This window comes from Rhincodon typus, chromosome 5, assembly GCF_021869965.1.
Source record: "Rhincodon typus isolate 14 chromosome 5, sRhiTyp1.1, whole genome shotgun sequence".
Classification (NCBI taxonomy): domain Eukaryota; kingdom Metazoa; phylum Chordata; class Chondrichthyes; order Orectolobiformes; family Rhincodontidae; genus Rhincodon; species Rhincodon typus.
This window is the reverse complement of record NC_063336.1, coordinates 40221745-40249623: the sequence shown is the minus strand read 5'-3', so window position 1 is coordinate 40249623 and position 27879 is coordinate 40221745. Positions and strand designations below refer to the sequence as shown.

The window sequence follows — 27879 nt, the reverse complement described above, 5'->3', positions numbered from 1 at the left end:
TAGGTGATTTATGCTGTTTGATACAATCTACCAGTCTTTGGGATGCTCGGACTACAAACACAGCATTACATTGGCACTGAAATTCATACACAACATTACTCACTTGTGTGAAAGGCAGAACTTCTTTTTGGTTTGCCAATAACATCCTATTAGCGGCAAACACCACGTGTTTGCTACTACACAATAAGAGCTGACAACAAATTTAGGATTGTCGATTGTGCTTGCATTGTAGTGCACTTGTGTGCACTGGAACTTACATATATTAATACACAAGCTGTATTCTTTGCAAGCAGAAGGAACATACATGCATTACACCCATGTCAACTCAATAAAACAGATGACAGCCATTTGCTGGTTCACTTATCAATATAATGCCCTGACCAATCAAAAGCACCTTCCTGGTTTATAATTTAAACAAAGCTTGATAATTAACTGTCAGACAGCATTAATGGATAATTGCTCTGTGGCAATGCCTCTACCAGTCAGAGACCATTTGCCAACAAATCAGGACTCTCCTCTCACGCACATTAGAGTTGGCTTTCCTCTTATATTGGTATTCTTGCAAAATGTCTTGATGAATGTAAGACAAAAGCTTTTATTTTAAAGACTAAAATTCTGTACTACCAAACAACTATAAAGAAAAACAATCTAAACAACTTCAGGTGCTGGAAATCAGAAAGATAAACAGGAATTGCTGAAAAATCTCAGCAGGTCTGGCAGCATTTTTGGAGAGAAAACAGAGTTAGCATTTCAGTTCCAGTGACCCTTCTTCAGAACTGATGGTTCTAAAGTTCTGAAGAAGGGTCACTGGATCCGAAACATTAACTATAAAGAAAATCCTAAACAACAGGGAACAGAAATGACTAGTTATCCCTTGTTTGTTTTTCCTGTGTCCTTGCAATCTGTTTCATGGCTATAATGGCAATGTGAACTAATTTCATTTTCCAGATGTAATAGCCATAGGTAGAATTTTTGCAGAAATGGAATTAAATAATCAAAATGAAGTGTTAAATACTGCAGGACTCGTTTGGCTCATGGAGATTCCCATATTTCTATTCCAGAAATTATATTAAAATGTTTAATGAAAATATCCATGCTTAACATAGGGTTTCAACTAGGAATAAATGACATATTCTGTTTCTTCAATGCCAGCAAGTAAGAGTAAAGTAGCTTTGTGATTGTGAATAAACTCTCAACAAATTTACAAATGGTGAGTCAAAACATTTGCAATGTGAGAAAATGTCAACATCATAATTGTAGGCAAGTTGTTCATGGCTCCAACTTAACTAGAATGATTACTACATTCAGTTAACAAAACAACATATTAAAACAAGGCTTACTTACGTCAGCTGTTGTGTCAACGGCATTTTGCGGCTGTATTGGTGCAAGTGTAAAAAGAGAATAACTTTGCTGCCATAATCTTGCCGAAGTGGAACCTATAATAAATGAAAACATTTTAAATACCTGTTTAAAATAAAATGAACGTTTTTATATATCAAACTAAAACAAAAACTGACACATCAATACTACAAATACTTGAAGTAAAATTATGGGTATTCTTTGATGGCAAATCAACTTTACTATTTGTAGTAATTTTATGTCCGAGGTACAAACAACTTTCATTGTTTCATTGTAGCTGAAATTTGCAAGAATATTATGGTTATGTGGATAGAATTCTTCACCTTTGTTTCTGTACCCAAGTGAAACTGTATAGAACTACTGTGCCAAGCAAATGAAATTTAATTATCCTCAAAAGAGGTGCATTGTGATAAAATCCAACAAACATTCAAATGATAAAATGCATGGATTGGAGACCATAGCACTATGCTTTTGGATTCCATTCACATTGCATGTTAAAAGAAAATCAACAACTTCTTTTAATGATAATTAATCTATTTAGGTCCTTCATACAGCATCTACTCTCCAGAAAGAGTACAAATTGGATCATGATCAACAAATTGTTAAACGTGTACTGTTGTTAATTTATACAGATGGAGGATCTATTAACATGAGAACAGAACACAGACTGCATAAATATAATCAATATGGTTCTCAAAGCTGTGGAAAAACTTACTGATATAATAATTATGTGCTTAAAGTGCAGTGTTCTCTACATTTGAGAGATCAAACATACTGTTACTCCACACTTCGGTCAGCTTGCAAGAGTGGTCTTGAGCTTCCAGTCATTTGCCCAGCCTACTTTTAATCCTATATTTTTGTTCTCTGCCTCCTGTGCTATCCCAATAAGACAGAGCAGAAGCTCACGGCTCAGCACATCTTTGAATAAGGCTTTCATACTCAGCACTGAATCATAGAGCCAAAGGCTCATTATGACACAGGTGGTGGTCATTCAGATCACCAATTCCATGCCAATTGTCTGTAGAGCAATCTAGTCTCCCCCACAATGTTTATTTCCCCTCGAGTGATAAATATAATTTCCATACAAAATCATAAATTGTCTCAGCTTCTAGAACACTCATTTCTTAAGAGTTCAATGTTATTACGACGCTACATTAAAAACTGTTCCTCATAAGTCCCCTATATCTCGTTGAAAATCTTTAATCATGTATCCTAATCCTGGTACCATCAGATAATTGGAACAGCTTTTCTTGGTATACTTTATTCAAGCCCATCACAATCTTGCCACCTCCATCAAGTCTTTTCTGAATCTTAGTTCCAAACAGCCCCATTGTCTCCCAACATAAAGTCCCTAAATCTCAGAAAAATTCTGGGTAATCTCCCAAGCACCTTATTGAGCATCCACTCCCAAATACTGTCCTCAATTTCAGCCAGATTTTTATTTAATTATTACTAGACCACTTTGAAGCTGTTGTCATTATAATCCTTGGCACAATTTTCATACCTGGACAGGACCCTTTTAGCACAGAGGGCTGTCAATGCTGGATCTTTAGGTACAGTTAAGGCCAAGAAGACAGATTTTTAATCAGTAAGGGTTATGGGGAAAGAGCAGAAAAACGGAGCTATGCATTATCCACTGATCTCAGTGATCGGCAGGGCAGATTGGATGGGTAAGTGATTTACTTATGCTCCTTTTTCTCCCCTATCCAGAAGTGCTCTTAGGTTTTAGAGTAGATTCGTCGGTCGGGTTGTGGATGTTGTGGTTGGATGGCTCACCTCTAGTTTGGTCCATTTAATAATGATGAAGGTGTCAATCAAATAGCGCATCCATAGTTTTGGTTGGATTAACGGAAGCGCTACCCGCGAACAACTCTACTTCCTACATGGATGCCTCAGGAACCAGGTATTACCAGGCAGTGTGAGATACAAACTCCCCATCAACAATTCATGCTGAAGCTACTGGACTTATGCCGCACCACCCACTTCACCTTTAATGGCCAAATATATGAACAGATCAATGGGACATCCATGGGATCACCTATCTCTGGACTAATAGCTGAAGCGGTGATGCAGAGACTTGAAAGTATGGCCCTTCCACTAATCCAACCAAAACTATGGATATGCTAAGCGGACGACCCCTTCGTCATTATTAAATGGACCAAACTAGAGGAGACACACAAACTAATAAACAACACCCTCACCAAAATAAAATTCACCAAAGAACAAACAGGTCCCATTCCTGGACGTTATGGTGGAACACAGGACCAATGGGGAATTCCTAACGAAGGTACACAGGAAAGCCACACACATTGACCAAGTACTGAATTTCAACAGTAACTACCCTAACACACAAACAAATTTGCATGAGAATATTATTTAAACAGGCAACAACACACTGCAGCAGCACAGAACTACGCCAAAAAGAGTACATCTTCCAAGTATTTAAAGACAACAGATACCCGAAAAACTGGGTCAGAGGATGCCTATTACACAAACGAGATACTACACGCCCTGACACACTCATCACGCTACCTTACATCAGGAACACATCTGAACTGACCACAAGACTCCTACGACCACTGGGTATCAGAGTAGCACACAGACCCACACCAACTGCTCACCCAGACCAAAGACCCACTACCCACTATGGACAGGACCAACGTCAGAGACAAGATTCCCTGCAGAGACTGTGACAAACATTACATTGGACAAACAGGAAGGAAATTAACCAGAAGGGTACATGAACATCAACTGGCAACAAAACGACACAACCAATACTCACTCACCTCCATCTACACGGATAAGGAAAACCACCAGTTCAATTGGGACAACACCAGGATCCTGGGACAGGCGAAGCAGAGACAAGCACGGGAATTCCGAGAAGCCTGGTACTCCACTAAGAACACCATCAATAAACACAGAGCTAGACTCCATAAACACTCCATTGCGAAGGAAAACCGGAAGTGAGGTAATCCAGCTCAACGGACACCAGAGTTTAAATGACAGGCAGGAAAACACACTAGCGCTTCATCGGAGGCTGCACTGATGATGTTACCCAGCAGGGTAATGAAACTTCTGCGGAATAATGAACCAGCTCAGCGAGCCAACCAATCTCAACAAACTGCTCTTACACACAACTGAACAGCCTTTCCCACTACTAAATCACCTGTGTATACTTCTGCTTTCATGTGTTATGGTTTGTAACAGTCAACTAACAGCAATTTTGAGTCATAAGAATCAGATAGCAATGACCATATATGAGACTGGACCAAAGGGTTAGAAAATGCTTCATTTTCTCAGCAGACTGTTTCTCAGTGGACTTAGAGATGCATGTTATAAAGGTAGGAGAAAGAGTCACCAGCAACAACTGCTAAACCAATGACACCATACACTAACAAATAAAGACAATGTGCAAAAATCAATCAATCCCAAGCAAAAAGATACTAGCTTACACTCAACTGTAAGAAAACATATGTAATAGTAATAACATAAAAAGGACATTCCAGTATGAAATAGCCTAGTCAATGGAAACAAGTTAGAAAATGTCAATCAATTCAACAATCAAGCACAACAACATCAACTGCTAAATGCAGTAATGATATCTGTAAAATGACTGCAGCAGCCAAAAGGTGCTTTTAATAAAACTGAGCAACACTAAGAAACATCAGTTAGACTCTTGGAACAAGAATTCCAATTGTACAATGTTCTGTCTGGCCATCAACTCATTATTGATATGAAGCTTGCAGCATTGGCAAAGAGGAGGAAAGGAAAACAACAACTTGGCAATGTTGTGCTTAAGGGAGGAACTGAAGGGTGATGCAGTGATTGTAATGAGGTCAGCCAGCTCGACCTCATAGAATCAGTTCCCTCATTGGGGCTGTTAATATTAAAAAAAATTGGCTGACATGTAAAAAGGGGAATGTCAGAGATTTTGACAATCTGGTAGGTGACTCTGAATGAGGCAGGACAAAAGTCAAGGACTGTTCATGTGTAAATAAAGGGTGACTTGGTGACAGATACTAGCCTTAGTGGAATTATGTCAGGTAAACTGGGTGGAAAAAAGATCCAAACTAGTAATAAGTTAGGCCAGAAGATCAAGAGGACTCTTAAATAATAATCACAGAAGACAAATGAAATCTTTCGAACATGCGATCTCTGCGAAAGGTTGGAATGTTTAATCACCACTGGAAGGATGAAAGAAAGAAAACCAAGTGACCAGAGACAATGGAAGTAGCCAAACAACATTAAAGATTAAGTTAACTAGAACTCCGACAACACTGTTACATCAATTGAAAAATTTTCAAGACCCCATTATGTCACCAATGCCACCAGTATGGCACTTAGTTGACAAAGCAACAATTTCCTCACCAAAGCATAAAGTACAACTGATTTTTTTTGTGGTAGACTAAAATATTTTAAGTTGCTTTGAAGAAAACGAAAGTTCTTTGATCAGTAGCAATGACCGAGACAGCAAGAGTGAATAATGAATAGATAAATAATGAATAGATAAATGCACTAAAAGAGGAGATGCTTAAGTAAAACAGGAGATAACTAGTATGAATACAGTCAAACTAAGGACAGGTGACATTAAAATAAAAGCAATAGACTGTGGCTGCTGGAAATCTGAAAATGAACACAAAGTACTCGACATACTCAGCAGAAAATTTTCCAATTGATGTAACAGTGTTGTCGGAGTTCTAGTTAAGTTAATCTTTAATGTTGTTTGGCTACTTCCATTGTCTCTGGTCACTTGGTTTTCTCTCATTCATCCTTCCAGTGGTGATTAAACATTCCAACCTTTCGCAGAGATAGCATGTTCGAAAGCAACATCCGTCTACAGAGACACAGTTCTAAGGTAGAAACAGGACATGCTCATTACCAATGAAAGGGAGGAAATGGAGGAACAGTAAAAGGGAAGGTTTGCGATAGGGTGGAAGGAGAGAGAGATTAAATGTCAAAGATATGAAGGAACAAAAACCAAAAAGGTGCAATGTAATGATTTTGGTGAACAAATAAAGCATCTGAACAGGGCGAGTGCAAATAACAGAATAATGAACAGCTCTATCTGAAAGCAGAGCACATAAACAAGATTAAGGCATGCCAAAGAGAACAGAATCATAATGGAGAATCGAGTTTATGGTCAACATTGAGTCGAGAAGCCTGCAAAATGCCAAATGAAGAAGTTGAGGTGCTTTTCCTGGAGTTTGCATTGAGCTTCACTGGAACACTGCAGCAAACTGAGGATAGAAACGAGAGAGAAAGATGTGGAATTAAAATTGTAAGAAACAGGAAGCTCGGGGTCATGTTGGAAACTGAGCGGAGGTGTTCTACAACCCAGCTGTCCTGTCTGCATTTGGTCTCCCTAAAGTGGGGGAAACCACATCGGGAGCAGGACTGCATACTAAATTCATCTGCTTCACCTTCAAGTTACATTAATTTAGACAGCAAGAAGCTTGACTCTAGTTTGAGCTGATCAGAAAGAACTGGTTATGTGCATACAATAAAATATTTTACTTTTTGATAATGAAAACTGAATAATAAACTATGCATTTATGCTGTGAACTCTCAAAATTACCTATTAAAATCTCACTCAAAACAGAGAAACAAACAATTAGCACACAGTTTCAAACCTTAAACTTGAGAACCTTTTTAAAGCAATCAGCTGAATCAGTCTGTAAGAGACATTCACAATTAAGTACATCACAAATGACACGAAGCAGTTTGATCAGTTTTAGCACCAAATTAAATTGAATGTAAATCCATGCATCATTCATGACTAAAAATATTAATAGGGTAACCAAAGCCTACAAAATAAATGATGGACCTTATGACATGGCTCATGATTTTGTATGTTTTGACCTATCTTAAAACATGTTAACATCAACAAGGCAACTGCACTAAAAACAGTAACACATAGCTCTGCAGCTTCTTCTTGTGTAAAGCAAGGTCTTGAGTTTCCTGAATCATCAATAAAATCAACAATTCCTTAATGGATGAAAAATAGAAAGAAAATACAGGTAGCCACTGCTCTCAGCTATAAGATCTGAATTTATAGATTCAGGGCAAGTCATGGCACGTCATTCTAATGTGAGAGATTCATTTAGGAGAAAGGAGAAAAGAACATGAAAATACGGCAGTTTTCAAAAAATCTACCAAACTCAAGTTCAGATCTACAGTTTCTGTTCAAATATCCGACAGGCTGCTTCAAATATTGAGAGTAAAGGTTCCAGAGAAATATGTACGGCAGTTAAATTGAACACTGAATAGGTACTGAGGAAAGAGGGCAAAAGCTTGATATTCTATGGTACATAAAGCCTTTCTTCCATTTACAAGGCATAAGTCAGGATTATTTGCTAGGATGAGTACAGCTCTAAAAATCAAGAAGCTTTGCACCATAATGACAAAGCAGCCTGTTTTATCAGCACTTCATTCACGTTCAGCATTCACACCCTCTATCACTTGTACAATATGAATACAACGTGCACCATCTCGAAGATAAACTGCAGCAATTTATCAAAAGCTTTCCAGACTGCATTTCCCAAACCCATGTCATCTATCACTTTGAAACAGCAAGCATGTGGGAACACAATCACCTCTGAGGTTCCACCAATCTCACAGAGTCCTGACTTAAAGATATATTAAAAGTCTTTCACTGATAATAAGGAAAATTCCTGGAACTCCATTCCTAACACCCTACGATGAAATACTTTCACCATTTGAACTGCTTGGACTACCAAGACAGGTCATCACTGTCATGTGAAGAGTGGTTAGTGATGGATAACAATTTCATTGGAAAGGCCCACTTTCTGCAAATTAATAAGAATGGCTTTAAAAATGTGTTTTGACATGTTGACAAAATGTCATTAGAATTGAAGCATGATAAAATAGACAGAGAAAAAACAATTTTTATTGAAGGCCACTACAGAAATAGGTAAGTATTTCAACATGCTGGATTTCCAAGACATGTACATTAAAATCTAACCTTAAATCTAACAATGAACAGGGCTGTGCCTGTTATTCTTCAGCATTCAGTCAGAGCTGGAATTTTTCCTCGATTAAAAATCATAAGGTAAATCAACTCTTGCTATCTTTCTTCTGTTTTTCTTACAACTAATAACACAACACCATGGGAAATTTGACTGGGATATATCAAGAGTTAGAAAATGGAATTTAAAAAGGTGAATCAAAACATTTAATTTGTTGTTTCAACCAGAAGTTTTTAGTCTTAAAATAGTACCTGTTGCCGCTCCAGTTTTTTGGCCAGTTTTTCAAGAGCTGCAGGGTCATCTGCCTGAACATGATCTGGGAGTCGCTTGACTACTGTGGAAAAGGTGTTCAGAAGATTTTCTCATTATTCAGGAGAGTGCAAGCAAATAAAAACATACATCTTAAATTCTCAATTCCTTTAAAATCTTTCGTTAGAATGTCAAAACTGTCCTTTGCATATTCTTTCCTGTGAGTTGAGTAACATTCACAAATAACAAGCAGCAATGTTAATAGAACATCAGAACATAATATAAAGCGGAGGAGATGGTAGGTAGAGTGTCAATTTTATTTCTGATTGGGGAAGAAGTTATAAACCACTTAAGCTAAATTCTTTCAGTTATTGGGGATTCAAATCAATAAGAAATTAGGCTAGCCAGTATGAATTGATCAGTCTCCTTATCAGGTATCAGTACATGCACACCATCTTTCCATTGCAACTGAACTACCATTTTTAGAAAAATATAAACTTTCTACTGACTAATTTAATAGCTGTGAATGCAATGGGAATAGGCACCCAAAAATGGATTATTTACAAACATTTAAATAGAAGTCTTTTGAAAAGTAATATATTAAACAGAATTGCTTATTTACTTGTTTAGGTATACAAAACAATGACAAAACTAGAACTGTTTCCAACTATTTCAGCATTATAAATTTCAATGGCGATCAGATTTTTCAATGACTTGCTGTTTCTTCCTTTTCCTCTGTTGGACTCACCACCCATTATATTGATTGTGTTTCTTTTTACCTTGCTGAGGCTCACTGGCTACAGCTTTTGCTTTCAATGAAGCAGCAGATTGGCTCTGGTCAGCTCTCTTGAATTGTTTTGAACGGTCTTCTTGTTTTGCTTTCCTTTCCGCTCGATGTTCAGCTTTGCTTTTTCTGGCTGAAACTTTATCACTGTTGACAAATGTTTCACTTAATGCTGTATTTGCTACTGAAGTCAAAATAAAGGAAATAAGGGAAAAGTTCATCAGGATTTACTGAAATTTGATTCACTTCAGTTTTTCAAACTATATTCAGTGAAAAACAAAAATTGACATCAGTAGTTTGTAACAATCCCTCCTCCCACGGTAGTTAGTTTGGATCTTAGGAGAGCTCTAAGTAAACATCAGTGAACAAAATTATCAAGAGAAAGTACTGAATTCACTTAGTACTTCTACATTAATAAAACAAATCAAATTACAAAAGAAAAATTGAATGTTTACATCATTGTAGGTAGTCACTCAACCTGTCATGTCTCTTCAGAAATGTGAAGCATAATGAGGAGTCCTTCTTCTTTGAGCTGAATCAACATATTCTGTCAGAGATAGCAGGAACTGCAATTGCTGGAAAATCTGAGATAACTGAAGAAGGGTCTAGGCCCGAAACGTCAGCCTTCCTGCTCCTCTGATGCTGCTTGGCCTGCTATATTCTGTCATATCCATATTTGTACCTGTCCTTCATCCACTCCCTCCCCTTTTTGATAGAGCTGTACACTGAAAAGCTTTAGAGCATTTAAGCAGCTTTTCAGTATTTAAGTGACTAAGTTTGAGGAGACTTGGTAAGGTGGAAAGGATGCAGCTCAGATGGATTGGGGCACTGGGGCATTGCAGGGTCAGTTCACGGAAAGTAACTGGCTGGGGAAGTTGGAAGGCTGAGGGGGAGCAGGTCGGGGGGTGGGGGGTGGTGGGAAGAGTTTATGTGGTGAATTGGAGTGTCAGATTACCAGGGAAAGACAGGTGGTCAGTCATGGGAGAAGCAAAGTGTCAGTTGTATAGTTATTCAGGTGTAATACATGGATTCAAAATGTCCAACATTTCTTGAATAGCTCCTCAGCTAAGTACGTCGCATGGAATGTCTGCTTCGAATTCCATTGGAAACTTGTTTTTAAAGAGAGTCCTGGGAAGCAGGAGAATTACCTATGGCAAGTTCAAACTTCCCAGGCAAATCTCATCGAGTCAGTGCATTGGGACTTCCAAGGGTTCCACACTCACATATTGGATCCTATGTCCAGTCTACAACTAACTCAAGATCAGAAGATCTGGGCAACATTTCTCTTGTTTGCCGCTGCAAAAGCATATGCGTGTTGCCCAACATGACTCACTGTACTTCTCTTTCCTCCTCCTGGTGGGAACGAAGGAATTGAAGTGAAAGAATGGGAACATCAAATCACAATTTATTCCTCCTCGCAGTAGTACACACATTAATTTACCAAGTGCCAAGCTACGTGTATTCACACTGTCACAGTTTGTCAGGATCAATGTTAGCCACTAATTAGATCTCAAAAACAATACACTAAATAGATTTTAATCGTTTCTAACTCTTTTACATGGGGGAACGTTACATCTCATAGACATGGAAATACAATTTGTTGTCAGGTATCAACACGTGTTTTAAAGACTAACCCAGCTTTTTCTGTAAATTTTACAAACTTCACAGTTTTGAAATCTTCAATAAATCTTCTTGTAGTGGGAGATAGATACCGAACCCAGCCTTTAATTAAGCACCACCTTGGCCAATGGGAATTTAATGTCATTATTTCTAGAAAATCTGTTCTAATTCTGACACTGCTAACTTGAAATTGCACGCAAAAATAAATTAGCCATGAGACAGCAATAGAGTGTGCAGTTTACCTTTCTGCTGTTGCTGCTGTTTATTTGGGTCGTCTGTCGAAAAAGAATGTCCTTCATCTGTGGTCTTATCTTGCTTCCTGCTTTTCTTCTGCTGTTTCTTCTCCTTCCTCAATCGCTGTTTTTCTTCCTTGGACAACGCTTGCCCTTCTAACTATCAAAGTAAACAAACAAAGGTCTGCCTTTAAGCCATTGTATTTGTTGAGGAAGAGAGAGTCCACTTTACATTATATAGTAAAATCAATTAACGGAATACGATATCTAACCTGGGGAAAACTGAAAATTTCCTGTGAAATGTGAATAATTCTTGGTTAATAATGTATTTTGAGGGAAAGAATAGTCAGAAAGAACAGTAAATAACTGCTGTTGCTATCCAGAGTTCCCTAAAACTGCAAAACTCAGCAAACTATTCTAAGATATCAGGCATGATTTTCCTTTTACGAAGCTAGGTGGTTTCTACTTGCTCATATTATCAATTTCTAAATGCTCTGCTATTGCATTCTATATATAGGCTCTAACATTTTCCCAATAAAAGACGTTAAAAACTATAGGCCAGTTGGCTTAATGATATTACCATATTTAACAAAAATAATTATCTCCTTACCTGAAAAAAACACAGTAACTAAGTCACCAGAAGCCAAATGAGAATTGAAAATAATTAAAGAGAGGACACACACTCAAGCACCAAAAGTATCGATCCACCATAGCACAGACACAGACATTCTGGTCTCCGGATAGCTGGAGAGCGAATGTACCCTGAAAGATACATGTCAAGATCTCTCAGTCGTCTGACTCAGTGTCTACATCAGGAACCTTACAAAAAAGTCGTCAACTCTGAAGTCCGTGACTTTAGAAGGTTCGAACTTATTTAAACAGTTACTGAGGAAATGTCAAAGGGATTAAAACTTGGTCAACTGTACAACAAATCCACCAATCACTCACACTAACCCACCCTACCACACAACATAGAATCATATCACAGAATCCCTACGGTGTGGAAGCAGACCATTCGGCCCATCTGGTCTACACCGATCCTCCGAAGAGCATTCCATCCAGGCCCACCGCCAACATTATTTCTGCATTTCCCACCCTAGACACAATGGGCAATTTAGCATTGCCAAGCCACCTAACCTGCACATCTTTGGAATGAGGGGGAGCAAACCAGAGCACCCGGAGGAAACCCACGCAGACACGGGGAGAATGTGCAACTCCACACCAACAGTCGCCCAAGGCTGGAATTGAACCCAGGTGCCTGGTGCTGTCAGGCAACGGTGCTAACCACTGAGCCGGTCTGATCTGGGTTGGAAATAATGATTCCAACATAGATCAGCAGATTTGGGTCCTAATCTTAAATCATGAACTTTCAGTTCCTCATCTACGTACTGGTAGCTAGCAATTCTGACATAAAATGTTCAAGATAGTCAGTGTCAGTGATAAAAATGCAGAATTTCAATAAAAGATCAGACTTATTTATCACTGCTGGCAATCACACCTTTCCACAAAGCTGACAGCGCATCACTATTTGGCAGACTGCAGGGAAAATACAGCTTATGGCTTGTCATAGGCCTAGTCCAAAAGCACACATTTCAAGGATTCAATGTTTCGTATTACCATGCTTTGTCTTCTTGGACAATGGACAATGTTTAATTGGCTTCACTCATCCATCAGCATGGAGGCATCTTCAAAGTATGTATATAATTTATAATTCATGTCTTTAACATATCTCTTTTTAGCAAAGTACTCACACATTGTTCCCCAAAAGACATTAAGCACCTTTCCCCCATTACAGATTTCAAAAAAAAGGGTCTGTCTTATTTCTTTTCTTTAAAAAATTGAAATTAATCATCCTTTTTTACATTCATTGTGCTATTTAAAATACAGTACAGACTAATAGCTCGCACAGCATGCTTCCCACTTTACTGAGTATTCTCTGGAAGGGGAATGCCTGGGTGGTGCATTATTCATCTACTGTAAATTAAGTAACAAAAATACATTTGATTATTATTTCAGACACAAAAAAAAATCAAATTCTGAATAGGGTGCGAGTTTCCTAAATCTCAGACTTGATTTTTCAGAAAGGCAACTAAATTGGGCCAGCATCGCTTACTGTCTGAACATAAAGAGTCAAAACAAAATTTAATGTTGTTAACAACAACACATTACAATAAACATATTTATCTGCAAGGATATCAGTCAGCAATATCACACAGCTTACTCCATTCATCATGTTTAGTTTATTTCGCCTGGTTATGGAAAATTATCCAACCAGAATACTTGCATCAATCTACGATTTTATTTTCTAATATAACTCTATGAGATCTCAAAATACTAATTACTTGTACAGCATCGACTGCACTGACAAATCTATGGCCTAGCTATGTTCAAAGTTGTTGAATCAAAGACAGTACATGACCCAACACTTGTCAGTTACTTTGTTAGGTGATATTTTCATCCCTTTATGACCCCAAGTCAACCAGTATCCCAAAAGTTATGTTGACAGGCTTCAACTACATTGTGTTTTAATGCTATCTGTACAAAGCACGTTCATAGCAGGCCAGTCAAGAGTTACCCCTCTGTGAAAGTGACAGACTTCGATATAATATTTTGCTTCAATCACTTCACTTAGATATCATTTGGCTATTATGGGCAAAAGAAAAAACTGCATGTCTACAGTACTGCATTCGGCAAATGCTTCCCTGGCAGCCAATCCAACTGTAGTGTTGAAGACCTCCACTTCACAACTGTCTGTTTAGACAAACTATCAGTTCAGCTACAACGTTTGGTAGTATAAAGCTGCCTGGGTACGTCCTATTTGCAAAATGGCAAGATAAATCCAATTTGGCCAAATATCATTCTGATTAATTTACATTCAATTATCAGGAAGTTGGTGGAAGGTGTCACGATGATCAAATCTCGTGGCATCAACTCATCAATAACTTGTTCCAAATGCTCATTTTGGATGCCAATAAAGTCATTCAGTGCCAGACATCAAAACATGGACTTTTGAACTGATTTTCCAAAGTTAAGTAGGAGGGACTGCTCTCAACAAGATGTCAATTCAAAGAGACAATGAAGGTCAGGGGGAAATGTCCTTTGATGCACTTCCAAGTATTGTTTTCTCTAATCTGATGAAGATTGGTGCCTCTCCTACCATTTCATGCAGTGATTTGTTGATCCCCTCCACCAGCTGAGTGAAAGAAATTCTCCTTGACACCTTTCCCATGTTTCTGTAAATCACTTTAAACCTATCACTAGTTATTGACCTAGTTAAGGGAAACAGGTCTTCCCTATCACTCCATCACCTCCTTCTCCAGTTCTCCATCCAAAGGAAGCTTGGGCCCACCGGTAGGGCAAAGATGCCAATCCCAAATCCATCCTAGCCAGCAGTGGAAACCCCACACTTTTGGCACGAAACTGATCCACATCTGAACTAACCTGACCCCACGGGATCCGAGCTGCTGTGACAATATGCATATTTACACGCACGTTGTCTGTAGCTATGAATTGTGATGACAGAAGCTAAAATTTTCTTTACATTCAACAAAGCCTCTCAGACAGCACCTTCCAAACCAATGGCCACGTCCATCTAGGACAAGAGCAACATAAACAAGGGAATGATCCATTTGTCATTCTAATTTGGAAACATGCTGCTGTTCCTTCAGTTTCACTGGGCAAAGATTCTGGACTTCCCTTCATAATGCCATTATTGATCTATTGACAGGACATGGACTGCAATGGTTCCAGAAGGCAGCTCACCACCATTTTCTCAAAAACTACCAAGGATGGGCAATAAATGCTGGACCAGCCAATGACGCCCATATACCATGAACAAATAATGCTTAAAAACATGGCTGATTAGAAATCTCTCCTACTCTTAACAGGTGGAATTGTTCGTGTAGGAAATATTACCAAGTTGATGCTCAACCTCTTCGGTTGCATTATGAATGCACCTCTGTTTCCCATCGAGTTCTGGAGTGGCATAATGTGTTATGATACATACAGCATATAGCTTCTGGTTCACAGGTAGGGACAGTACTCCCTCACCACAAGAAATCCTTTTACCACTCTATCTAGGCATCTAATAATTCTCCACACCTTCACTAAATTTCCTACTGGCTTCCCCTATTCCAAGCAAAACAAACACAACCTATTCAATCTTTTCTCTTGGCTAATGCTCTCCAATCTAAGCAATATTCTTAAAAATCTTTCTGTATCCTGTTCAATATAATCACAATCTTCCTGTACGGTGATGGCAGAACTTTATGCAATATGCTTCAAATATAAGACAATGAAGGGGATAAGCTGTGGGGGTTTTTTTTGTTTTTCAGGAAGAGAAATGATAGACAGTTGACCAAGAAAAAAATTGTTTTGACTGTCGGTCTGTATGCTGGCATTTTTTTTTCTGCTAAGCAGGCTGATAAGGAGTCAAGAGAGCTGATGGCAAGGCAAAGTTGGGTGTCCACAATGAACAAGCTAAAACTAACACTGTACAAGTATCTATAACGCGATAGTTGGATTCTTATGTGGCCTTGTGCTATAGAAAATCGCCACTAAAATTACATTATAGGGAAATTTTTCTAGAAAATCGCTATACCTGTACAGCAGAAAGTTCGCATTATCCAAACAGTGTCCACTATTCATCAATCGCATTACAGCCAATTTGTGTCAACAAAACACGTGTATAAATAGCATAAATACCTGTACCTTACAATGTCACTGAACAACAGCACATACATAGATAAAGGCAGGGGCCAAGGATTGATGCTTGTGGAACATCGGGGATAATGGTGTGGAAGTGGAAGGTCATTTAAGCGAAATGGAGGTCAACTGCATCAAAAGCTGCAGATGGGTCAAAAAATATAAGCCTGATTGGAGTGCGTCAATAATGGAATTTTGGAAAAAATTGGCAGGGATTCAGAAGGCAGCAGGATGTTCAAGGATCAGACAGCATAATAAGGTTGAGGATGGGATGGTTATTAGCAAGGATAACGCGGTCAAGGTTTTATTTTAAGAGAAATGATAGCAGATTTTAAAAAAGACAGGAGGAGGGGGGGGGAACCAGAGAGGGGGGGCAGACAGTGAGGCAGGCAAGCGTACAACACCAGGAGATAGAACAAATAAAATATTGGATAACATGGGGATAAAGAAGGAAGTTCAGCAGTTAGTTGTTTAATGGTATTAAGATTGAGGGAGCAAGAGGAGTCTCATGGACCAGTTAAACACAAAGTGCATGACAGGAGATAGGAAATAAGTTTGACAGAGAAGTGATTTTGGACAAGGGCAATTTATTAGATGGTCTTGATTAGATTAGCAAAGTCCACGAGCTCCCCACATTTATTGCTATAGGCTAGAAACCAGCTTGGGCACATTGTGACCCAGATTTTCTGACCATAACATGATAGGTCACTGGAAGTTACTTTCTAAAAAATCTTCTCAACAGTGATAACTATATTTTAACACTGTTAAATCCATTTATCTATTTCCGTTCTGTATAAGTCTATTACTCTATAATGAGCTGCCAGAGGAGGTGATGGAGGCGGGCTCAACTACAACATTTAAAAGGCATCAGCATGGGTATGTGAATGGGAAGGGTTGAGAGGGATATGGGCCAAATGCTGGCAACTAGGTCTACATTAGTTTAGGATCTCTGGTCAACACAGGCAAGTTGGAACAAAGCTTCTGTTTCCACACGGTATAACTCTACTATCTAATGACTATGACTCCATTTTACATAGAAAATGTTTATTATTGTTCCTTTTTCAATTAGCAACACTAATGGAATTACTTCCTTCTCTTTTTATACAGTTTCCATAGGTTTAAACTGGGGAAACAAAAATTTTAACACAAGGGTCCTGAGTTCATTTTTTTTCATTAAGTTAGTTCCTTTAACTTTTGTTTTACTGCTTGGAGTGAAAGTTACATACCACATGACCATTAAACACAAACTACAGCCTTCCTAGAATTCAACTGATATGGGAGGTCTACTTTAACTTAACCATTCAAATCAAACATGAACCAACTACTTTGTAAGTTACTTGATGCTAAAACTGTGAGCATTAAACCCAAAAGCAAATCAAAGAATTAATATTTTTGTCTGTTCGTGGATTAAGTACACGTACGTTGCTACCAAAGCCTACACCGAAACTGAAAAGGATCCACAAGTATAAAGCTTCAGCCTCCATTTCAAAATGGAGGATTTTCAAAACAGTCAAACATAGTGAGACAGTTCACAAGGTATAATTCAAGTCACATCCATTCTTATAAAATTATTTGCAGTCATTTCAAATTAAACTTGGTTTACAAGTTCTCAAGTATATCTAGTTACACTAGTTATAAGGATGTTAAATATGAACATAAATATGAAGTAGAAGCAGAGTAAGAAAATCTGCTCCAAGCCCACTGTCCCATTTGATAAGATGATGGCTGATCTAATTACTCCACCTTCACACCCACCCCAATAACATTTCACCCCCTTATTTATCAGAAGTCTATCGACCTTTGCCTTATAAATATCCAAGGACCCCGTTTTCACCACCCTGTGAAAGTCTGGAAAATTCATGACCTTCTGCTACAAGAAAAAATTCTCATTACATTCTGTGACTGTGTGATGAAATCCATTTCCAACATTCTGTAATAAGAACGTAACGCTCAGCCAACGGACAACTCTATGAATTGCTGGGTGGCAACATTTCACTCTGCCCAGCAACAGTGACACTATTTATAATGAGATTTTCAGCTGATCATTCAATACAACTCCAAAGTCACAGACTGATGGAGACAGACAAGAACAGAAACGTTCTATATTGTTAAAGGCAAGCGAACGACAGGCTTTGCGTAGTAAAAGTTCAGCAAGGTCCTGGAGTAATTGCATAGCTCAGTGCAGCAACAGCTCAGGGAAGTTCTGGGGGACACAGGGGGCTCACACAAAATTATGTCCTATGAGTAATTCAGGAAAGCTGAGAATGGGTTGAAAAGGCCACAAGCAGTATTTTGTGGGGAAAACTGGACAAAATTAGCGAGAATATAGAACTCAAGGAAAAATCCAGTGGCAGTTTACATTTGAAGACGGTTGACAGTGGTGAAGAGCTGGAGTCATGCTTGTGACTAAGTCTTGGAGCGACATTTTGGTGTCCAGGGGACAGTAGTCCCAGGAAAGGAGAATTCACAAAAGCAGATTCTGTAATTGAGGTAGTCTATAACTAAGCAGCCTTTGAGAGGGTACTTCAAAAACCAGATGAGCAAAACTGAAGAATTGTGAAAACTTGTGAAGTTTATTGGATTTGATGATCCACGATGTCATTATCATCAGGTGCAGGGGAACTGCTGAGAAGTCTATGGCATCAGTCTTGATCATATTTGCTATCTGATGTGTGCTGCGTGGTACAGGATCATAGTCTATTACCCAAAATTCCCATGTGATTTTTGAGTGTAGGAAAGAACGTACATTGCAGGTCAGTGCTTCCCATATGTTTTCCTACTGTGAGCCCACTTCAAGGCTTGAAAACTGCTGAAAGCCTTTGGTGACAACTTAGAAGTGGAGAAAAACTAATAAAGCACAGGTGGGGAAAGAAGACCTGTGAAACAGAGGATCCTGACAGCAGTCATTGCTGCCTTGAAACTTGCAACCCCAATTCAGCTTCTGATCCACACTTTGCAAAATGCACTATGGTTGTAACATTGTAAAGTTCATTGTTGCTTTTCAAAACCATGGAGTCTTGTGGCTTCACTCCCTTACTAAGTCCACTGCATCTTACACTTTGAGCATTTAAACATAACAAAGTTACTGATCCCTAACCAGATCTTAACATAAATTTTGGCAGTATGGACCAGAATTATAATAACTATGACAATACAAAAAGACAGCACCTACCTTTTGTGGGTTGATTTTCTTATCCTCGACATCTAAAATATACAAACACAATGCAGCAAAAAACAAAATTACAGTGAAGTTTAACATACTTTTCATAGACAAGATAATAACATCAGTCATTTTTACAGACTTTTATGACCTTGTGTGCTTTAGCCCCATTACTGTGCTGTACTTGGAAATTCTTGGAGGAAATGTTGAAGCCAAGGAGAATAATATTAAATCTTATTGATATCATGAATCTCATCTGATGGCGTTTGTAATTTCCGCTACATCAATTATATCATTTGGTGGTTTATAATGCCGTAAACTGGATTACATAGGATATAGACAGAAACAGGCAATTCAGCCCAACCAGCCTGTGCCAGTATTATACTTTCTCATATTTATGAGGCAGCAAATGGTAAAAGGGTTGAGAACATATTCAGCAGTAGCCCCATATATTTATTAAACATGTGACTGTTTTCCAAATTTCACACTTTTAAAACAGATCTGACTGAATATATTTCTAATTTTAAATAAAACCATTAAATAAAGAGAGACCTTGAACTTGCTTCAGGGAATTAACTCCTGATTTTACTTTTGCCCAAAGTTAACATTCTTAATCCACAAGTTAATACAAGAGATACTGAGTTAGATACTGATGGGGTCACAATCTTGGAAGGTGTCTGCATCTCAACTTGTCTTCCACTTTCTCCGAAAACCCCACACCAGTTGAACCTCCTGCACTTCGTTTTTTCATACTTATCTTCATTATGTTGTTCTGCTTTAATGATTCATACAGTCCTTGGGCCTTACACATCTTTTGTTCTCAATATATTTCCTTTTGTCTTACAAGTATGTCACCCAAACATCTTTTGTCCCTCTGGCTAATCACTTTACAGGGAATTCTTTAACTTTTTCTGTTTACATCTAGGTAGTTCAACTACAATACTTCCAGCTGTCAGATTACTGAAATATTAACTTTATTGCCACATATATACTCCCTGACTAGCAGAGATTTGCCAATATTCTTCTTTCCGAGTTTTTCACTTTTTTATGTAGATTGAATTGTACAAATTGCCCTGCTCACCAAAAAGGACAGGAATAATACAAACACATACAGAAATTGCTGGAAAATCTCAGCAGATCCGACAGCATCTGTGGAGAAAAAGCAGAGCTAACGTTTTGGGTTCTGATGAAGTGTCACTGGATCCGAAATGTTAACTCCGCTTTCTTTCTGCAGATGTTGTCAGATCTGCTGAGCTTTTCCATCAATTTTTGTTTTTGTTTCTGATTTCCATCAATCCTGGTGGAAAAGATATGAAAATCATAAATCAATCCCAAGCTGCTGCTGCTGGAATTTAGAATCATAGAGATATACAGCACAGAAACAAGACCCTTCGGTCCAACTCGTCCATGCCGACCAGATATCCAATATAAATCTAGTCCCATTTGCCTGAATTTGGCCCATATCCCTCTTAACCTTTCCTACTCATATACTCAACCAGATGCCTTTTAAATGTTGTAATCGTACCAGCCTCCACCTGCACTCCTCTGGCAGCTCATTCCATACATGCACCACCCTCTGCATGAAACAGTTGGCCCTTAAACCTATGCCCTCTAGTCTTGCACTCCCCCACCCCAGAGAAAAGATATTGACTATTCACCCTATCCATGCCCCTCATGATTTTAGAAAACCTCGATAAGGTCACCCCCTCAGCCTCAACACTCCAAGGACAGTAGTCCCAGCCTATTTAGCCTCTCCCTATAGTTCAAACCCTCCAACCCCGGCAACAACCTTGTAAATCTGTTTGAATTAAATTATAAGGCTCCAAGATGAATAACAGTCATACATAACAAAATGGGGATGTGTTATGGGGCTCTTCCCAGACGAAAATCGAAACGAAAATCTTGGAATTAGCAAAACCAGGAGTCTCAGGAAAACAACATATTCTGCGTCGCGGGAATTGCATCAACTTCCGGTGATAGAATTACACGAGGCCCCCAACGATAATTCTTTCAGTAAAAGCTCAAGACTTTCTTTTAATTGTAATCTATCCCCTCTGTTGAATTACTTAAGAGTTAATCGAAGCTTACCCGGAGCAGAAACTGCGCTCGCGCTGCTACCCGGAACCCCGGGACTCTCTCGATCTCCTTCAGACATTCTATACACTATGCGTTACTGCGCCTGCGCGTACCTGTCTGTCTGTCTGTGTGTCTCTGTGACCCCCCCGCCCCCAAAAGAGTGAAAAGTGGATACATGCATATATACACTACTTTTGCTCTATCTCCATGGATGCTGTATGACCCACATCTGCAGTAATTTGTTCCTATACACGAACATAACTTAGTTCAAAAACAGAGAAAGGTGCAATATCTAAATGGCAAAACAACTGTTGTATCACGTATTGATTTTTTTTAACCAAATGATTTTAACTTTTGATGTCTATTTTCTGTCAGTTATCCTTCGTAAGATTGACATACAATTTATGCAGGTAATGAACAACAAACACAAGAAAAATAACTGACAGAATGTGGATTTACTGACAAAAAAAAAATAGAAAATGCTGGGAGTACTCAGCGCTAGCAGCATTTGTGTGAGAAAATTGATATTTACGCTGTTGACCTTCCATTGACCTTACATGTTAACAAAACAATGAACAATACAGCACAGGAACAGGCCCTCCAAGACTGCACCAACACATTTTGTCCCTCCATACTAAAATGCTGCTTGGCCTGCTGTGTTCATCCAGCTCTACACCTTGTTATCTCTTCCGTCTATTCCCTTCCTATTCAGGTATTCATCCAGGTGTTCCATGAATCAAAGCATCCACATCCTCTGGTAATGTGGTGACCAGGACTGTGTGCAATTTTCCAAGTATGACATAACTAAAGTTCCATAAAGTTGCAGCATAACTTACCTATTCTTATACTCAACACCCCTTCCAATTAAGGTAAGCATGCCGTAGACTTTTTACTACCTTATCTCCCTGCACTGCCACCTTCAGTGATCTGTGGACCTGCACACCTGGATCCCTCTGCTAATTAATACTCCTAAGGGTCCTAACTCACTCAGAGAACGTAAGAACTGCAGATACTGTAGTCAGAAATAACACAGGGTGGACCTGGAGGGACACAGCAGGCCAGGCAGCATCAGAGGAGCAGGAAAGTTGACGTTTCGGTTCAGGACCCTTCTTCAGAATTTTGAAGAAATGCCCGAAGCATTAACTCTGATTTTTTCTTCACAGATGCTGCCAGACCTGCTGAGCTTTTCCAGCAGCTTCTGTTTTGTTCCTGATTTACAGCAACCACAGTTCTTCCCATTTTTATTTGGTGAGATTTTAAAACTGGTAAATTCAAACCAGTTTTAAAATCTCCTAACCCCCAGCCTCATCCCATGTGCAACCCTGCCTCCTTGACCTGACACAACCTGTCCATCTTCTCTCCCACCTATCCGCCCCATCCATCCCACTGACCAATCCCCAACCACTCCCTTCCTTCACTCACCTGTCACCATCCCACCTACCTTCCCAGCCCGACCCCTCCTCTCTCTATTTATTTCTGAGCTCCCTTCCCCCTCCCCATTTCTGAGGAAAGGTCACCGGACCTGAAACATTAACTCTGTTTTTTTCCTTCATAGACACTGCCAGACCTGCTGAGCTTTTCCAGCAACTTTGTTTTTGTTCCCGATTGAGACCATCCGCAGTTCTTTCGTTTTTTTATCCAGACTCGAAACGTCAACTTTCATGCTCCTCTGATGCTGCCTGGTCTGCTGTGTTCCTCCAGCTCCACACTGTGTTATCTCCTAAGGGTTCTGACATTCACTGTATGATTTCCACCTGTACTTGACCTTCCAAAATGCATCACCTCACATTTGTCCGGATTAAACTCCATCTGCCATTTTTCTGCTCATGCCTCTGATCTATATCCTGCTGTATCCTCTGACAATCCTCCTAACTATCCACAACTCCATCAATCTTTGTACCATCCTCAACCTTACTAATTAGACTAGCTATGTTTTCCTCCAAATGATTTATGTAGACTACAAACAGCAGAGGTCCTAGCCCTGATCCCTGTGGAACACCACTAGTCACAACTCTCCATTCTGAAAAGCATCCTTCCACCGCTACCATCTATGTCCTATGACTAAGCCATTCCTGTATCCATTCTGCCCACTCACCCTGATACCATGTGACTTCACCTTTTGTACCAGTCTGCCATGGGGGACCTTGTCAAAGGCCTTACTGAAGTCCATGCAGACAACATCAACTGTTTTTCCTTCATCAAGGATCTATGTCACCTCCTCAAAAAACTTGATCAAGTTAGTGAGGCATGGTCTCTCATTTACAAAACTATGTTGTCTATTGCTAATAAGTCTATTTGCTTCTGAATGCATATCAGTCTTGTCCCTGAGAATCTTTTCCAATAATTTCCCCACCACCACCACCTGAGTGCAGACTGTTTTTCTCCACAAGTGCTGCCAGCACTGGTATTTCCGGCACTTTTCTTTCATGTTCAGATTCTGAGCAACTACGGTACTTTGCTTTTGTATTTAATCTATATGACTGATTGGATGTGGGGACAGTTGAAATATTTTCAAAACAGCTGCTGATAAAACTAGATGGGAGTGTTATAAGATGGATGCAAGGGGGGTTTAAGTGTACTTGGATTGGCTAAGTGAATGGGCAAGCACATAGTAGATGGAATAAAATATGAACGTGTGTGAAGTTATTCACTTTAATTTTAAAAAAGGCAATATTTCATAAGTAGTGACAGGCTGGTAAGTGTGGGGGCCGGGGTAACTTTATTTACGGGTCACAAAAGCTAGCATGGAGCAACAATCAATAAGAAAAGCAAATTGTATGGTGGTCTTCATTTTGAGGGTACTGGAGTACAGATAGCTTACTGCAATTGTATAGAGGCTTGATGAGGCCACAATTCAAGTATTATGTGTAGTTTTGGTCTACTTATCTCAGGAAAGGCATACATGCCAGAGATGGTGCACGACACTGATTACTACACTACCAATTATTGTGTCACCAACAGAATCGGCTAAGTGGCTTTCTATGATTAGTCATTATGAAATACTTTTTTTTAGACATTCTGTCAAAAGCAAGGATGATTTTCCATCACTTCATGTGGCCAAAGATTGTGTTGGCACACTTGAGTTTGAATTTCATTGTTGATATCTGCCCTTGATGAAAAGGTGCTTCCAAGGTATGAGAATTGATCCATCCAATAGCTGACCATAAATGTTGATAATTGGAGGACAGCACTTCATGACAGGAGCAGATTGGTAGAAAATATTTTCTGATCAACCTGCTAAGAAATATTATGACACACTTCTGGAGCAGATAAGATTTGAACCCAGATTTTGTTTATCTTTCAGATGTTTAACCTATCACCTATTCCTCTAGTATACTTTGGTGAGTGCCTGGATTGGAGTTCAGCCACTGAGTATGTGCATATGCAGGCACATCTGTGTACTGCAGCTCAACAACAGATATTGGGATGGTCTTGGTTCTGGATTAGAAGTAAAGCCGTTTGAATAGTTTCACGTTCATCCTGTGCAGAAGTTTTACGCCACTCTTGATGCAGTTTAGAAGGATGATAGCAAATATCATTGAAACTTACAGGATACTGAGAGCCCTTGATAAAGAGGATATGTAGAAAATGTTTCCACAAGTAGTAGAGAGTAGCACCTGAGGGCAGAGCCTCAGAGGGAACGGACGACTCTTTAGAACTGAGATAAGGAGGAATTTCTTCAGCTAGAGGGTGGTGAATCTGTGGAACTCATTTCCTCAGAAGGCTGTGGAGGCCAAGTCATTGAATGCATTTAAGACATATAAATAGGTTCTTGTTTGGCAAGGAGATCAAGGGTTATAGGTAGAAGGCAGAGAATGAGTTTGAGAAATGTATCAGCCATGACTCGATGGGCTGAATGTCCTAATTCTGCTCCTATATCTTATGGTCTTATGGGACGTGTCATGGATATGGGGTGGATTGTTAAAGCAAGGAAGATGGAGAAGAGCATTCCTTGTGAATGACCGTCTTCCAGTTTGCACACATATTAGGTCTGCAATGGTTCTGTTTGGAAGGATGAGGATCATGTTTTGTGTCTTGTCATGCAGGAGAATGCTGACAAATTTCTTCAGATGACCAAAATTTCAGTAGGATCAATTGTTACATATTTTGTTTTGTCTCATAACCAATGTCCAAATATCTCAATTCCATAACTCTTAGTGCCTATGCCTAACAACAATCAATCAATCACAGCGCCAGAGACCTGGGTTCAAGTCCAGTCTTGGTGAATGTCTGAGTGGAGTTTGCACATTCTACCTGTGTCTACATGGGTTTTCTTTGCACGTCCTGGTTTCCTCCCATGGGCCAAAGATGTGCAGGTTAGGTGGATTGGCCATACTAAATTGTCCATAGTGTATCAGGTTTGCAAGCTAGGTGAATTAGCCATGGTAAATGTGGAATTGTGAGGTTATTGGGATATGGTAGGGAGCTAGGATCTGGGTGGGATGCTCTTCGAACAGTCAGTTCAGACTTGATGGGCTGAATGGCCTTTTTCCACACGGTAGAGATTCTATGATTCTATGAAGATGCTCTATAGTATCTGTGATTTGGTGGAATCAAAGGCTATTGTGAGGTTGCAGACAGTCATGTATGAATGTTTCTGCTGCTCTTTGTGTTCTTGGTTTGGACTTGTCTTGTATGAAGATCATGTCCACTGTGCCTCATATTGGGCAGATTTAAATACATTGAGTAGTTCAGCCCCGACTCTGGAGAGTGGGCTTGTCTATTGTGAGGACATTATAGAATTTCAAAAGAGACAGATCGGTGGCCTAGATGAATAGGTGGCAGACAAATTTCAGTGTCAAAAGTATGATGCAATATACTTTGGTACAAAGAACATAGAGAGAAAGTATAAAGTAAAGGTACTATTCTAAATGGTGTCCAAGAGCAGCAGACCTGGGTGTAAATGTGAGTAAGTCATTCAAGGTGGTAGGTAGGTAGAGAGAGTTATTGATTAAGCATTGAGAATTCTAGTCTTAATTAATAGGAGAATTGTGTATGGGAGCAGGGAACCTAAATTGTAACTGATTAGACCTCTGCTGGAGTATTGTGTAAAATTCTGTGTCCTACATTAGGATGGATGTGAACATATTTCAGAGAGCATAGAAGACGTTTATGAGAATGGTTCCAGGGATGAGAAGCTTCAGTTTTGAGGATTGATTGGAAACATTGGAACTGTTTTCCTGGGAGAGAAGACTGATGGGAGATTTGACAGAAGTTTCAAAATTATGAGGGGTGTGGACACAGTAGTAAGGAAGAAACTGTTCCCACTTCTAAAAAGATCAGAAATTGGAGGACACAATTTTTAAGTGTTTTGCAAAAGAAGCGAATACGTGGTGATGGAAAAATCATCACGGATCTGGGTTTGAGATGCACTGCCTCACAATGTGTTGGAGGCACATTCAGTCGAGGCATCCAGGTGGGCACTGGATGATTACTTAAAAATAAATAATGTGCAGGGTTATGTGGAACAGGCAGGACTTTGTCACCAAGTGAAAACGTTCAGAGAGTTGGTGTTGACATGACAGCCAAATGGCCTCTTTATGTATTGTAACAATTGTGTTTATGGTGGAAGAGTATCTGAGTGTCTTTGTTTACATTCCTCATTGGGATGTGGAGGATTGTTGGTTAGGCAACCAGACGGTAGTTAAGAATGAACCACATTGCTGTGGGACTGGAATTACATCAGCCTGATTAGGCAACAATAGCAGATTTCCTTCGCGTAAGATCATTAGTGAACCAGATGGGTTGTTATGATAATTGACAATGGTTATACAGTTGCCATTTGGGGATAATTATATTGAAAACAAACTCCAGTATGTGCCATGAGATAGTAAGAACTGCCGATGCTGGAGTCAGAGATAAGACAGTGTGGAGCTGGAGGCGCACCTTCTGAAGAAGGGTCCCAACCTGAAATGTCAATTTTCCTGCTCTGCTGATGCTGCCCGGCCTGCTGTGCACCTCCAGCTCTACACTGTGTTATGCCAGTATGTGCCAGGGATGGATTTGAACGTATGTCCAGAACATTAGCCTGAGTTTCTGGATTAGTAGTCCAGTGACATTGCCATTTCAGGAGGAGGAAAGGAGCATCTGTGTTGTAGTAAAGAGAGATTTTCTAACAGGAGAGGTTATCTAGGGGCAAAGTCTTTCCACGGGTGTGGAAAAGCTCATGTTCTGTGTCTGAACGTAAGAAATAGGAGCAGGATCCATTCTCTCACCAGGCCCCTGCTCTGCCATTCAATACAAGATCAGGAAGCATCTGATCTCGGCCTCAACTGCCCGCCCCACCTCCAAGCCCCTAAAAATAAACGTTGACACCCTCACAATTAAAAACTCTTATCTCAGCCGTGCAGTTATTCAAAAGCTCAATGAAAACAAAAAGAGCTGGAGGTCACAGTGGGTCAGGCAGCATCCATTGAGAGAAAGCAAAGCAACGTTTCCAGTCTAGATAGTAGGAACTGCAGATGCTGGTGAATCCGAGACAACAAGGTCCAGGGCTGGATGAACACAGCAGGCCAAGCAGCATCATAGGAACAGCAACTCATATTCCGCTTGGGAACCCTGCAGCCCAACGGTATCAATGTGGATTTCACAAGTTTCAAAATCTCCCCTCCCCCTACCGCATCCCAAAACCAGCCCACCCTGCCTCCCTAACCTGTTCTTCCTCCCACCTATCCCCTCCTCCCACCTCAAGCCGCACCTCCATCTCCT

The 27879-nt window shown here is 39.6% G+C and overlaps 1 protein-coding gene across 6 annotated transcripts in view; it reads right to left on the bottom strand.

Moving 5' to 3' along the window:
• eif2b4 (eukaryotic translation initiation factor 2B, subunit 4 delta) overlaps positions 1-27879 on the bottom strand; it is a 93218-nt gene that overhangs the window by 64216 nt on the left and 1123 nt on the right. For 2 of the 6 annotated variants that reach the window (XM_048596627.1, XM_048596626.1), the window contains 5 exons: positions 19108-19139; positions 11241-11391; positions 9374-9562; positions 8597-8679; positions 1345-1436 (listed from right to left, as the gene is read on the bottom strand). In XM_048596627.1, the coding sequence (XP_048452584.1) occupies positions 1345-1436; positions 8597-8679; positions 9374-9562; positions 11241-11391; positions 19108-19139 (547 nt within the window). Of the gene's footprint in view, positions 1-1344; positions 1437-8596; positions 8680-9373; positions 9563-11240; positions 11392-19107; positions 19140-21183; positions 21300-27879 lie in introns of those variants that run through there. The other 4 variants (XM_048596625.1, XM_048596629.1, XM_048596623.1 and 1 more) reach the window with 3 other exon arrangements.